The 15,682-nt window shown below is 38.7% G+C and overlaps 1 protein-coding gene across 1 annotated transcript in view; it reads left to right on the top strand.

The window, feature by feature from the left end:
• The first annotated feature begins 664 nt into the window (after positions 1–664).
• Positions 665–15,682, top strand: part of ESRRB (estrogen related receptor beta) — a 138,755-nt gene continuing 123,737 nt past the window's right edge. Inside the window, exon 1 of the mRNA XM_074285119.1 lies at positions 665–936. Within this exon, the coding sequence (XP_074141220.1) occupies positions 887–936 (50 nt within the window). The 5' untranslated portion in view covers positions 665–886. The remainder of the gene's footprint in view (positions 937–15,682) is intronic.

Raw genomic sequence — 15,682 nt, 5'->3', positions numbered from 1 at the left:
AAATAGATATCTCGATTGTTCAAGGGAGTTTCAAGATTGATTCAGTGACAATACTATCAAAGAATCTACTTTTTCTTCTCACAGCACTCACACTTCATATGTTCACTTTGGCACACATAAGCAGGATCTAAGTCTGTGAATTCCCAAGCAATGGGAATTCTCACTCATTAGGTAGAAAGGACTATCATAGACACAGGAGAGATATGGCCCTTGTAAGTTTGGAAGGCAACCTGGGATCTATATAGGGAAATGGTCCATAGCTTGCTTGGTCTGAATGCTCAAGAAAAAAGGGATGAAGGGTCTTAATCAATCACCCCATCTCCCCTAGCCCCAAGTAGTCCTGGCTTTGCCCAACCAGTCCGACATGTTTTCATTAACTGTGAGACTGAAAGCCCTCTGGCTATGTAATCCATGTTCTCTTCTTCTGATGGTATTAGACCATGTGTGGGTATTTTATTCCATTGAAGTCTCACTTGCTTTCCCCCCCTCCCCCCACCCCAGTTCTGTTCTGTCACTTTAAGTCCAGCCCCCTAGAGGTAGCCAATAGGAGCAATACCATATTCATCAGTCTCTCAGTCTTAAAGCTACAGTGGGGTTAGTGGGATCTAAATCTCTTGTGCCCGAGTCTCCTCAGCTGTCTCCCTTCCCCTTTGCCAACCTCAGTGTGTCTGGATGAGTGTGAGCGTTTGGATGTGCATATGTCTTTCTCTCCCCACCCCCATCCTCCCTTTCTCTTTCTCTTCCACTGTCTCTTTCTCTCTCTTCTTTCTCCTTTCTATTGTCCCCCTGCCTGGATTCCGGACCTTTTCATTACCCTTCACTCTGTTTTCCGTGTGATTCTTTTTGTCGCCTTTCTCTACCAACTGGGAATGCTAAAACTGGACTGATGGACATGTCAGAACTTTGCATCTCGGATCCCCTCAGCTACCACAACCAGTAGGTGCCCTGCTTGTCTGTCTATGTCTGTGTCTCTGTTCTCAGTTTTACAATCCCTCTATTAGGCACTAAAATGAATAAATAAAGTGATGGGGATGTTGCTGAACGCAAACGGGGACCTGAAAAGTGGCAGGTGTTTGACTTTCAGTAGGAGAAGAGAAAGGCTGTCATACTTTTGGGGTTTTCCTCTGCTCGGATGATCATCCCATAACTTTTTTTCCCTTTTCCCATACATTTACCTTTTGGGGAGGGTATCTCCTTCATTCATTCCCTTCTCTCCCTTCGTTAATTTTCCTTCTTTATTCCATTGTGAAGAAAACATTTGCATTAATATAGGAGAGGGAAGGGAAAGCCCGGAGCCGGTGCAGGGACGGAAGTTTTAAACCTGGGTTCTCCAGCTCAAGGAGAGTCCGCTTCTCAAAGGAAAAAGACTTCTGTCCACTGCTTTTACTTTATTTTCAATTGTTTCTTTTCTTTTATGGGCTGATATTTGAGGGTGAGGTGGTGGAGGGATGAAGAGAGAAAATTCAACCTCTCGTAGCATAGTTTTGATTCAGCACGTTCACTCCTGTTTGCTCAATGGCACTCACTCGCCGGCAAGCAAGTCTGCCCTTCCGATGTTCTTTACGGATTACAATACACTGTGTGCACGAGACTGAGGGCAAAATAAGCCCCCTTCCATGCTATGTTCACCCCTCCTCTAGGCAGGAAGGAGAGGGGTCCTGTACAACTCCCTGAATTCCCGAGTAAAAGCTCAGCTTTTCTCTGGACCCTGGGGGAAAGGGACAGAGGCGAAGCTGCGAGCCGGCATCCCGCGGAGGAGGGGATGGAAGGCAGAGATGCTGAGCCTGAGCCTGGAGCGGTAAGGCAAAGGGAGAGAGGTCCCACTCCCCTGATATCAGTCTAGAGAGTGTTGAGCGCTGGGCACATAGGTCTTAAAGAAAGTTAACTGGGAGACTTTCCGGAAAGTTGGAAAGATAGGGGAAAATTACTTTTCCCAGGAGTCCAATGTGATTTCTTTTCCCACCAACTCCTCACTAATAGATTTGTACCAGGACTAGTTCTAGGCGATGAGGACCCAAAACATCCAATCTTTAAGATAATCTCACTCTTTCCCCCTCCCCCCATCACTTAGTGTGCCCCGTGTGAGAAGATGCTAAAGAAACCCGTTCAGATCTCAACTGTCGGAAAAACGATGTTCTCTGTGTCATCTGTCTCTTAGTCTCCTTCAGCCCTTATTGTCTCCTTTATTTCCTCCCAGATTCATCTTCGCTTAATTCCAGTGTTGTTCCCCAGTTCTTTCACTCAATCCATTAAAAGAAAAGGCGTGTGTGTCTGTATGTATTTGTATATGTATGTTCACTTAAGGTCTTTGTGTGGTTTAAAAAATTAAAATAAAATACAGACTTTAGGGACTTGGAGAAAAACTTTCTCTTGTTCATCTTTCTTTTTGTCAACAACCAAAGTTAACATTTCTTTCCCTTCCCCATCCTATTCAATTCCCTCCTGTTCCTCTCCTATACACAATTGCTATCTCACCCCCCTACACTGCTAAGGAATAATCTGGATTTCATGGAAGCTTTAGGAAATACATGGAATGTGCCCCCTTAAGCTTCATAGCCATCTCCATGACTCCCATCCAACAGAAATGATGAATCCACATGGTAATTTTTTGAGGCAACCTCTTATTTGGAGGGCATGATTATTGCAGTCTTCAGTTTTCCTCTTTCAAACAAGTTCCAGTATCTCTCTAGGCACAGTGGTAGTACTAGAATCTTGGGGAGAGAGAGGTTGAGTTGGATTAAAACCATCCTAGAGATGGAAGTTAGCCTCTGATGAGGTTTTAAAAAGGCATCTCTTTGCATTTGACAAATGATGATCCTACTAACTTATAAGGCATTTTGCTTCAAAACAAAGAAGGCAGAATTTTAATGTTGGTGAAGACAAGGTGAGAAACAAGAAATCTGAATTATATGGTCATGATCCTGTGGAAATTTTGATATATTTGTATCCATTTTTTCCCATATTAGATTATCATAGATGACAAATATTGGATATCTACATTATTCGGCTTGGTCACTCCAAAGATGACTTTTTTTAGTTGCACCTCTGTGTGTGTATACATATATACACACATATATGTATACGTATATAAACACAGAAGCACAACTATTATATATGTGTATGTAAGTATATACACACAAACATATATTCTTTCTTGTTTTCGAACATGTTAAGCAAGCATGATAATTTTATATTATATAGAAAGTGGACACTTTTGTATGTAGTGATTAAGCAAGGGAAAATTGAGGATCTAGAGGTTGACTAATTAGTTGAGTTGCTAAAATACCAGGATTGAGTCTGAATAGATAGGCAATGAATGAAGCTTAAGGAATGAAAAAAACTGATATCTAGTCAGCTTCCTTGGGAAGAATCCCAAAAAACAAATGCCTTCAAAATAAACTGATAAATGTTTGGACTCTGTCATATATATTCTATCAATTTGTCTGACTAGCAAAAAGATCCCTACCTGCTCTCTTCATTGAGGAATTAAGAAACCATCTGAGGGAAAGTCCTGAACTGTTTTCCTCAAGTCCAAATCCTATGATAGCAGGAGTCATCAGTACCTTTAAGCTGTCACTCTTGCATATGTTTATGTCAGTTTGTGTGTGTGTGTGTGTGTGTGTGTGTGTGTGTGTGTGTGTATGTATGCTCTTTCACATTCCTCTTGTATTGTGTGACTGGCTGTGATTCAAAGCAGGTTCAAATTTTCTGTGGCCCAGGTGCTGTGGTATCCAATGGAGAGAGATCATGGGGGCCGTAGTTTAGGCTGGTGTCTGGGGAAAGTTTTCTTCTTTATGGTTTTTTTCTTTCTAGATTTCTCTGTGTGACAGTTGAGCCAAACCCTATGGAATGAAGCTTCCATAGGTGGAAATGGCACAATAACAAAGCAGATGATTTGAGTCTTCTGCCTGGCAGGTTGAATGAATGCATCAGTTGTACTGCTAGTAGAGTGGGCACTCTGTCATGATTGTGCATGTGAATGTGTGCACTTGCACACTGTGTCCATCATAAAGAAGATCTTTTTCATGAGGTTACTTGATAGCTCTGCATTTTATACAAATCCAAGAGTATGCCACAGCTTAGAGTTCAGAGACAGACAGAGAGAGAGAGAGAGAGAGAGAGAGAGAGAGAGAGAGAGAGAGAGAGAGAGAGAAAGAGAGAGAGAGAGAGAAACATTTCCATATTTCAGTCTTTAATGTTCTCTTTACTTTCCCAGGTGAGAAGAATTCTTTCCTTCTTTCTCCTTCATTTTCAGTCAAGTCAATAAATGTAGGTGAAACCATTACCATTTCTAATCAATATTTTATATACACATATAATCAGCAGGAACATGAGTGTGCTTGTATGTGTGTCCATGCTGTGTGCTCAGACACAATTGGGACCGACGGGAAGGCAGCGGCCACAAAAACAGTGACAAATGTGGATGTCCTCTCAACCATCTAATTCCCAGATCCATTCTCTCTGCTGTAACCCAAAGCAACAAAGAACAAACTGGACTAAAGGTAAAAATGTGGCCTCAAAAGCAGAATAAATCATCACATCATAATTCAAAATCAGTGGCCCAGAGGAAAATAAAAATACATCAATTTTCCAAGACAGGGTTTTTGGGGGACTATTAAATAGATAGTAGATTATCTTGCCTTTTCCAAGGAATTTCAGAAAATTTTCTATCCAGTGAAGTGTTGGGAAGGAGAGGGGAAATCTGGGAAAAGATAGGGATAGCTATAATGCTGGCTAAGATTTCTATACTGAGGAGTTATTTGGGTCTACAGATAGAATTGGGAAGGGGATGGTGAGAGTTGGGAATTGTTCTGGGGGTAGAGACTATTAGGTAAATGTTAAGCTCTCAGGTTGGCTGTAAAGCCTTTGCTCGGATTAATAACTGACTTTCACTGGAAATCTTCCTTATAAGAGTCTTTCATTTTCTTATTACCCTTTCTCTTATTATTTAAAAAAATCCTTTTATCATTAATATGGAAACATGAGAGGCTCAATTTATTTAATAAAAAAAGAAAGAAAAGAAGAAACCTGCCTACCCCACCAAACAGGAACCTTTTCATTCTATTGATTTGGAGTAATCAATAAATATTCCATTTAGTCAGAGATAGAGGGAGAGGGAGGACTTTCGGGGAAAGTGCTGCAAGGAAAGTTGCTTCGATGGAGATTTTCACATCTCAACTACAGCATTACTAGATGAGTACAAGAGTCTTCCTCTTCTATCTTAATGCTTTATCCTGGACCGTTCTCTTCTCAGCTGATCTTTCTTATTTAGGTGCTTGATTCATATCCTTGGGAATTTAATATGTTTCAAAGACATTTTTTAGGATTCTGTTAAGTGATAAACAAACTTTGCTCCATCTTCCTTTTGGAAATTTTTGTAGCCATTTCCTGAGCTGGAAAGACCTGAATGACTATAGTTGACAGAAAGAATTACATGTGGAAAAAGAGGTGAACATGATATTTACTCTTTTTGGATGAATGTCTTTATTCTGGTGACTGTTTTAAGATTAAACGGAGAGAGAATGGCTAGCTAGACAGAAGGAAAAGGAGAGAAAAAAATTTAAAAAAAAATTCCCATTTCCCCATCCGTCCAACCCAAATCCTCATGCTGGATTATAGGAACAAGTGCAAATGATCTGCCTCTTTCCTTTTAATTTAAAGATAGTTCTTGAAGAGAAACGGCGTCAGCTAGAGTTGTGAGTGTGTGTTTGTGTGTGTGTGGTGTGGTGTGTGTGTGTGTGTGTGTGTGTGTGTGTGTGTGTGTGTGTGTGTGTGTGTGAATCAGAGGAAGCAGGGAATCTGTTACAGGAATTAGTCATTATTATACTTACTCTCCCCAGGAAGCCCCTTTCTTGGAATTTGAGGGCTCTTTAACTTAATTTTTCAGCAGGGGATCCAAGCTTGCACTTTCATTCCTGAACTACTGTTGAATAGTTAATCTTTCTTTATACACTTGTTTAAAAAAAAATCTAGGGGAAAGAAGCTGTGAGGTGGGGAAGGTTTGAGAAGATCTTTAAATGTATTGGGGCGAAGTGTGAAGGCAACTGGATGCTGGATAGGTCTGAGCCTGGATTTGCCTGAACCTTCCTAACTTGTCTTATTTTCAACCTTGAAAGAAATATTTGTTGGACTGAGTTGAATTAAATAGAATTAGCAAGTCTTTTTATGTCTGTTAAGTTTTTCTTTCCTCCCTTCCTTCCTGGAACCTGTAATTACAGAGCAGCCCAGATAGTCATGGAAGGTAGTCATGACCCCACAAAGCCTGCAGAGAATCCCTTGGTATGATGTGTGTTTTGGGGGAGGGGAGTAATGTACCTGGAAGCCTGGCACCTTTGTCCCTCTAGAGTCTCTCGGCCCTGTCAGCTCTGGGTGGCCTCCTCCTTGATCAGGGAATGCAGTGAGTATGTTTGTCATGTTTGTAATTGCAAATGTAATTAGCAGACCAGCTCTGGGGGATTGGGGATGTTCAACTTTCCCTGCACATCAGGATGACCCCTTGTAATGTCTGGGCCAGGACGTATTAACCCTATCCAGTCCATCTTGCTTTTCCTTTTGCCCTTGATCTGGGTTCAGAGTGGGGATTATTGACCTTTTAAAGCTTCTCTCTACCCACCTCTCCTCTCACCCAATGCAGGGTCAAATGACCTTTACAAATTTTTCAAATGATCATGACAATCATGACGCCAGCTTATGAAGCACAATCTCCAAACGGGCAGGTGGGCAAGACTCCCATGCTCTGAGAATATATAAGTGTGGGCAACAACACACTGTTTAGACCATGAGTCTGTTTGTCTCTTTCCAGTATTATTAATCCACTCCACCAGCTACTTAGTGATAGTTCCCATATGGAAGGTACAATTCTTCTAAAGTCCTGCCACCTCCATCACATAGACTATTTAAAACAGTGACTCCCATCCCAGTGGTTTATTTGTGTATGTTCGCTTCTCTCTCTCACTTTGCAGAGACAACTTGTGAAAAGCAGGGGGCAGGTTGCTATCACACAACCCTGCTTCTCTGGACTCAGATCCCCCAGCAGAACCAAGGGTTGGCTGTTCTTTTTCTGAACGGGGATAGAAGACCAGGGTAGTCCAGGACAGAATATGGGAGGGCACGGAATAGGGACAATGGAAAGTGACTAAGAGTAGATAAACAGGATTTTTGCTTATTTTCTCTTGTGGAGGGAGAAAGATAGAAGATAAATATAGCATAATTTAGTTGTCTGATGAGGATTTAAATTCAGACTAACCCACTATATTAGCAAAAAAAGGAAACTGTGGGACCTTTATAATGAGTGATATTCCTATATTTATGTGTATTCCCCAATTCAGAAGGGACTTTATATATGCATGTATGTATGTATACACACATACATATATACATGCATATAGTATATATGCGTGCTTACATACAAACATATATGTGTGTGTGTATGTGTGTGTGTGTGTTTCTGAGTAATAAGAGCAGGCTCCATTCATAAGAATGTCACAAACTATTTGCAGGGTCTTTTTTTTTTTCCTTCTCTCTCTTTTTTTTAAAGACTTGGCTTTCTTATGCAAATCTCTAATTTAAAACAGCTTCCTATTCTTAGCCTTTTTTGGAGGGAGGGGGAATGTTAAGATTTAACCGGCTGGAGCAGTCTTTGATAAAGCGACTGTTGTGTTTTAGATTTTCTCCATAATATGAAAAGGAGTATAGAGACACCTGCCTTGTCCCAGCCTACTTTGTCGGAGAGGTGCTCTGTCTTTTTAGGGCATCTTTCCAATTTTCTTGTCTGGATGGGGCTGGAACAAGGGGCTAGGGAGAGAGAATGGGAATCTGGGTTCCTTCTTTGGGTTAACAGATGGCAACAGTCAAAAGAACATTTAGACAATCTTTATGTCAAGATCCAAACTTTGCTTCCTTTCCATGGAAAGAACCGTGGACATTCTAAAGCTTTTACTGTCAAACATTTTCCTGGATAGAAGAAAATCTTGGTTAATCTGCCCATGGACTTTGAGATTGAGTAGGGAAAAAAACAACAACACTTAAATGCTTTCAATTCAGAATTGATCTATGTTATATTTAAAAAACAAAGAGCAATAACAAAAAATAATTGTTCTTGGTAGTAGGTTAAAATATATATATATTTCTTTCCCCTTCCACCCTCTGTTTCTTCCCCCTACCCCACTAATTATTGGACTGAATGGATGTGAGTTTTGTTTGTGGGGGAGGTCGTTGAATGTTTTTCTTCTGTTTATTTCTGAGTACTTTAGTGTATTCTATTCAGCACTGTCACTCACAGTCCCGTGATTGAACAGTTTCTGGGAACAATGTTGCTGGGAGAGGGTCATTTTATTTCCCAATGTCATTTTATCTTTAGAGGTTAAAAGACAATCCCTAAGCATTTCCTAAGAATATTTTGTTTTCCTCTTCTAGTCTCAAATATGAGTATTTGTTATATTAAAAAACACAACAAATTTACATGATATACAGGAGTTGCAGAAGTGAATACAATTTCCTGCTCATTGTTATTTATTTTAAAATAGCATTTAAAATGATAGATATGTAGGATACTCAATTATAAGCAGCTGTTCCCTTGTATCTAGAAAAAAACCAAATCTTTAAAAATTATCAATATATCCATACTTTAGTTTAATTCTTTAAAAAAAAAAAAAAGATGTCTTTGAATTAACTAAAGTTGACAAATTTTGTTTTTTAGAAAATAATCTCAATGGCCTTATTATAGTTATTTGTGAATGCTCTAACCTGCATTTTGATTTTTTGAATATTTTAAAAGATACTTGGAAGGGGTTTCTGACTGTCATGGGATCTTTCACCTGCTCTTGGTTTCTGAAGGACATAGAACAAGGAAATACTGTCTGTCGGAAAGGAAAGGAAACAGGGGAGGGGTGGCTGAGATGTGGAAAGAAAAGGTTTAACTGAAATTTCTTATGAAAGTTTATTCTTCCTTAGTCCTTTTGAGAATTTCTTTTTTTCTCTTCATTCTCTTCATTTTAATCCTTTTTTCCCCCCCACCATTCCTTCCTTTTGATTGACTTAAAGAAAGTGCGTATGTGTTTATTTGTATATCTCTGTGTATGCATGCAATTCCTAGCACAGCTTTACAAGGTGGGTGCTGATCTAAAATGCTGAGTTCCAAACAAATCTTGTTGTTTGGTCGTTTCAATTTAATTTCGTGACCCGCAAACAAATCTAACAACCCCCCCCACACACACACACCAGTAGATATGATCATTTCAGGCAGCTGTCCTGTTCAGGTACTTTGGTGCAAAGCAAAGGAGAAAAATAAACCCCTGATGTTTCTTCATGGGCTTACTGGCCCCTGGATTCCAGGCATTTACAAAGATTGGTTCAGTTGTGGAGGCTGAGGTGCAATGGAACATAGGCTTGAGGTGCTATAAAGAATATCAAAAAGTTTGAAGTTATTTTGGGATTAATTAAAAAAAAAATTTTTCACAACCATCCTTTTCACCTAGTCTTAGCTTCTCATTTGGGGATGAAAAAACATGGTAGGCTTTAGTTCGATCTCAGCTTCTTAACCTTTTTGTGTATCTTAGATCCTTTTGGCAGGCTGGTGATACCTATATTCTCTGCATGATGTTTTTATACTACATAGCACATAGGATTACAAAGGGAATTAATCATATGCATTATACATATACAGGTATATGTGCAGATGTAATATACATATATAGTATATAACATTATGCTATATTATGTTATATATATATATACAATATGTAAAATATGTAATATGATCTATATAATATGTAAAAGTTCACAGACCTTAGGTGAAGGGCCCCTGAAGTAGATAGAGAAAGCAATATCATGGATGCCTTGATTTTTCAAAAAATAAATTCCTTTTTGGTAGTGTTATATAGATCCAAAGCACAGACATTTAACAGTATTTATCCTTTTCTTTGTAGCATCATTCTTTATCATTTGTCTCCTTGGTGTGTTGGTATTTCATTTTTTAGGGGATCCAGATAAATTGGGGTGGAAAGAATTCTATTTTGATAGTCATTATAGTAATAATATAAGAATGTTAAGTTACTAATATACTAAGTTACTAACAATAACAATAGCTAATAACTTTTTTCCCAAAAAAACTTAAATTAATTCATGACTAGCTTTCTTATAGCATCCCACCAAAGCCAAGGCTTTGTCCTAAACATGAGCGATTTGATACAAACATAAAGACATAAATTTACATATACATGAATTCTATGCATGCTATCTGATTTTATTTGTTTGTCAAAATTGTCTGTTCTGTAGGTTAGAACAAATCAGTATAGGACAGGCACTCAAGAAGGCGGTTTGATGTAAAAAATGTAACATCTAATTTGAGGTTTTTTCGAACCATTGACAAGTGAAAGGCTCAGTACACAGCAAGCAAAACCTTAAGCTTGGGGTAAAGAACACGAGTTCACATCTCCCTGTTCTGACACTTATAGCTCATGAGTGTGGGCAACTTACTTAACTTTTGTGAGGCTCAGGCAACTTTCTATGACTTCTCTATCAAGTTATAGATGTGTTGATTTTGCCTTGATGCAGCCAACAAAAGGTGACACAGATTGCTCCATGACTGGGTTGACCAAGGGTCCTCCTTGCCAGACAAGGGGTGGACGGCATTCGCCAAAGTCTCACAGGAATACAAGAATATTTTTGGGTTTGGCCATGTAAATTGATAGGAAAAGAATTATTACTTAGGGATGCATTTTTCTACCCCTGATCTTGAGCATTGAATAACCATCCCTGAGCTTCATATACTCTAAACTGGAAGCTTGTGGAACAAATACTTAAAGACAATTTCCTGAAGTTGCTCAAGTACATCATTCCTCTCTTGACACATCATGCCATGAATGAATCCTTTCTGGGCATTTTAACATTGATTACCAAATTCAGTGAAGCCTTCCCTTGAATAGGAAAGTATCTGTTATTGCTTCCCTTTCTCTCTTCTTTTTCATCCATTTGTTTTGGAAATATGGGGCGACATAGTATTTCTGGCATTGATATAGTTACTTAGTGTTGTTCTGGGTTTGAATCCAGAAGACCTGACTTCCTATACCTCTTCAGACACCCTCGCTGAGTGACTCTGGAAGAGTCACTTAATGTTTCTGAACTTCAGTTTTCTTATCTGTAAAATGGATATAGCATCCACTTCCCAGGGTTGATGTGAGATCACATGAGTTAAAATGTTTACAATATACATTTTGCAAATCTTGGAGCACCAGTATGTTCTCTTCTTCTCCCACCCATCCCCTTGAGAATTTCATCCATGCCATTTTACAAGAAAAAAAAGCATAATAATAATAATAATAAAAGCTTGTGTTGCTTCTAACATTTATTAGTGGGCTTAAGAATACATCACCAAAGAAACAAAATCAGAGTTTGGCTGAGCAGCTCTGAAGCTGGAGCTGCCTTTTTGCCTTAACTGGTGAAAAATTTTATAGCTTCAATTCCCCTGATGGGCCCTGAGTAAAAAATTAATTCATGAATAATAAAAACCAATCAGTCTTGTTGAGTTTAAGAAGGATTAGGAAAAAGGGGTGTTTTTTCTTACAGAGAACATTTGGAATCTGAGTGTCATCTCCACTGAGCAGTCAGAAATGGCTCAAGCTTGCCTTTATTAGCAGCAGACAGAAGCAAAGCTGGCAAATGAAATGTTTATTATCCCAAGAAGGAGTATTGCATCTTTAGTTGTAAGGTCAAGTTCTGAGGACCAAAGGGTATTTCCTGATCATTTATTTTCTTACAATTCCATATTTCAAACTGGTGAAAAGTCATTTAAATCATTTCCCTGCATAAATAGTATACAACCAAGAACCCTGGATCCTATTGTTAAAAATAAGCTCATTTCTGAATGGATAGAGATTGTCCTTAGTCTTCACCCCCACTTGGACCCCTACCAGGACAGAGCCTCAATATAATAGGGCCAATTGAAAATAAGTTAGGTTTATAGACATTTCCTTTCTTTCCATCTCTCCTTTGATTGCATGCTGTCCATGATTTAGTATTATTTTTATTTTTATTTTTTGTGGCCCAGGATGTGGGGCAAGAGTGCTAAAAAAGGACTTTGCTATTAACATCATTGCACAATCAGAGCTCTATCCACCTCTGTTAGATTGAGTATTGATGAAACTGCATTTTGATAGGAAGGATCTAGCATTCAAATTAGTGATTTAGTATATAATATTGGGAATAAAAAAAGAAAGATGGTGTGAATTCTCCCAATTTATATATACACATATGTATATACACATATATGTACTTACAGAAATATACAAATATACATGTATATATGACAGTAGATGGCACAGTGGATAGAGCATTGAGTTTGGAATCAGGAAGACTTGTCTTCATGAGTTCAAATGCTCTCTCAAACACTTACTAGTTATGAGACCCTGAGGCAACTGTTTACCTCAATTCCTCATTTGTAAAATGAGCTAGAGAAGCAAATGGCAAATCACTTCAGTAACTTTGCCAAGAAAACCCCAAAAGGGATCATGAAGAGTCAGACACATGAATGAACAGCAATACCAACTCATGAACATAGCTGTATAGACATTTGGATATGTGCTCGTACCTGTACTTGTACGTCTGTATAGTAGTGTGCATTATAAACATACATATACACACATGTATGTATATATCCAAGCTGCCAGGTAGCACTAGGCCTGGAGTGAATAAGTCTCATATTTAAGACTTAAAATCTGGTCTTAGACACTACTATATAACTCCAGACAAGTCATTTAACCATTTGCCTCTGTTTTCTCATCTATAAAATGACCTGGAGAAGGAATTGGCCAATTATATCAGTATCTATTAAGAAAATTGCAAATGGGGTAATAAAAAATCAGACACAACTGAAGAATATCTGAACAATAAATGTATATATACACATATACAATACATATGCATATGCATTCATGTATATGTGTGTATATGTGTATGTACACACTTAAACTTAACTTGATAAAAAGTTTGTTTCCTTTTAGCCAGCTATGGAGATAGTATTTGATCACGTGCAGATAATATTGTTTTATTTCATTCTTTCTGCAGCTTTAAATAACTTCCTCATATTAGCTCATTGGCCTTGACCACAATCCTAGGACATTAGAAGGTAGAAGGAATGAAAATCAATAATTCTGCAGTTTGAAAAAGTCATATAGTCAAGTCTTCCAGTTTACCAAGAGTTCTTTACCAAGAGTAGGATAAGACTAATATTGTCTTCTTAAGTTGTCCATCTGAAGAACAGATTTTAGAGACCCCTTGGATCCAGAAATTCTTTGTGATAGGAATCCACCCGTTGTTTACCTTTGGTTTCTCCAACACAATTGTCCTTTACTACCCAGCCATAAAGTGGTGACTGTCTGGACACTCACACTACTACTCATTCCCAAGGGAAGAAAAACATAAATCAAGGGTGAGTGAATCGAGGAGTTGAGCAAGAAATAGAACCAGTTGGGACAAGAATGGATTGATGTCCTTATAGGCTACAAGTGAATGAATACATGAATGAAAGAATGCATGCATGAATGTATGAATGAATGAATGAAAAAGACCCCATTAGGCTCTACCCTTAGAGTAATAGAGTACATAGTTTTAAGCCTCTGCATCAAATAGCCTAGGGTGTGGAAAACAGAAGCATTCTAGAGCCCCCTACAGGGCTTGGATAAAAGTGCACATACATAGCTCTGGTTGCAGCATTCTAGAGCTATGCTATTCAGGAAAGTGATTATTAAAAATCCTGTAGAGATGAATGATCTGGAAGAGGGGCTTCCTTGCTGATGAACTTCAGAAAACAGCTCCAGTTCCTCCTTTGAGTTTTTCTCTTAAGTCGTCCTCCACATCAGGACCATTGTCTTACTGTTCAAAAGGCTGCTTCCTTCCATCACCACCCCCATCCCCCATCCCACACTCTCAATTTTTGTGTTTGATCAGTAAGGGAGTCCTATAGTCGAATGCCAAGTAAACATTCAAGGTCCTAGTCTTGGGAAGTCCTGATGTAGTCATCTCTCTGTCCAGATATTGGCTGCTGGTACCCTACGCTATAAGAAGTATAGAAGCAGTTCCACCAGCATCAACGGGTTGTTTGCACTAGACTCTAAACTCTAAACTAAACTCTGAGTCACTTAAACCCCAATGGAATGATTTCTCTAGAGGAGAAAGCTTTGACTAGGTTAGGAATGAAGGTGAGAAAACATAAGAGAAGTAGCAGACTAGAGAAAGCATCCAAAGAGGACCAACTCCTAAATCTTAGAATTTTTTCCCTGATCTTTGTTTTAAAATATTATCACCCTCTTTCCCATTAAGAATTTCTGACTAGTCTTGTCCAAATGACTCCCATGGGATTGGACCTTGCTGTGCATTACAGCAGAGAAAAATCAATGGCTGGCCTGCCTCTGTTAGAGTTTTTGACTAAGTGTTCATACTTACTCATCTCAGCAATGAGGATTCAGAAATTCAAGTTTTATGTTTCAAGCCTTTTAAATAAGTCCCTCAGTTACATGTAGATAATATTCAGAGGACTTTGTAAAGTAGAGACCTAAGACAGAGGCCCTCTTTGTATATAAATACTATCTTGCACAGGAGGAAAAACAAACACTTAAGGGTTAGAAGTGGTGAAGAATGGTTATAGACATTGCTATAGAATGAATGAAAGAAACATTTTTTAAATACTTATTGTGTCAAGCACTAGACTAAGTGCTGGGATTGCAAAGAAAAAAGTGTGATATTTTAGCTCTCAAGGGGCTCACATTTTAATTGAACAAAATAAGAAATACAGGAAGGGAAGGTTCAATCAGAGAAGATCAGAAGTTCTGGTGGCTTTTAGGATGTAGAGACAGATTATATAGGATGGAGGGAGGTGAGCAATCAACATCTCACCAAGAAGGAAGGAAACATTGATGGTGTTTGTGGAAAAAGGATTTCCCCATGGCATCTTCTCTGCTAGATCCTTGGGTGGTCTGGGGCAGGAAAGGGGAAGGGTTCAGAATTCCAAATTTCTGTTTAATATTGGGGCCCCAGATGCACATTGTCTATCTAGTTTCTTATTCTCTAGTGCTTTCCAGGCACATAGTCTTTGTCAAAAGAATTAAAGTTTTGTTCTCATTGACACTGACCTCGAAGACTGAAAATATGACAAATCCTAATTTTCCAGAGGAAAAAAACAACCACCCTTATTAGATCTGGCAATTTATCTAAGGCTTTTTGGGTCAGTGAGGTATTTTTTACATTTTCAACCTGTTCAAAGATTCTTTGGAGGAATAACTGTGGCATGTATGTTTAAGTGATGGCTCTACCACTAAGCAACCACTACACTCTGGAAAAACAACCTCAATTCTCTGACTCAGAATTTCCTTATCTGTTATATGATGAATTTGGAAACATGGCCTCTAAGTTTCCTTCCAGCTTTAAATCTATGGGTAGTGACTACTTCTTTCTAGTTCTAACCATTTGTGATCTCCATGAATTTGTAGTTCTTTATGTGCAGTTTTGCTCTCAGTTGTTTATCAGCTGTGTCTGTTGCTTTGGCCCTATTTGGAGATTTCTCACCAAGGACATTGCAGTGTCCTTCTCTAACTCATTTCTAGATGAGGAAATGAGGCAAACAGAGTTAAGTGACTTGTCCAGGATTACATAGCTAGTGAGTATCTAAGCTCAAATTTGAATCATGAAG

The sequence above is a fragment of the Sminthopsis crassicaudata genome, chromosome 2 (genome assembly GCF_048593235.1).
Source record: "Sminthopsis crassicaudata isolate SCR6 chromosome 2, ASM4859323v1, whole genome shotgun sequence".
Lineage (NCBI taxonomy): Eukaryota > Metazoa > Chordata > Mammalia > Dasyuromorphia > Dasyuridae > Sminthopsis > Sminthopsis crassicaudata.
The sequence above is the reverse complement of the archived record's forward strand: the minus strand, read 5'-3'. Positions and strand labels throughout refer to the sequence as shown.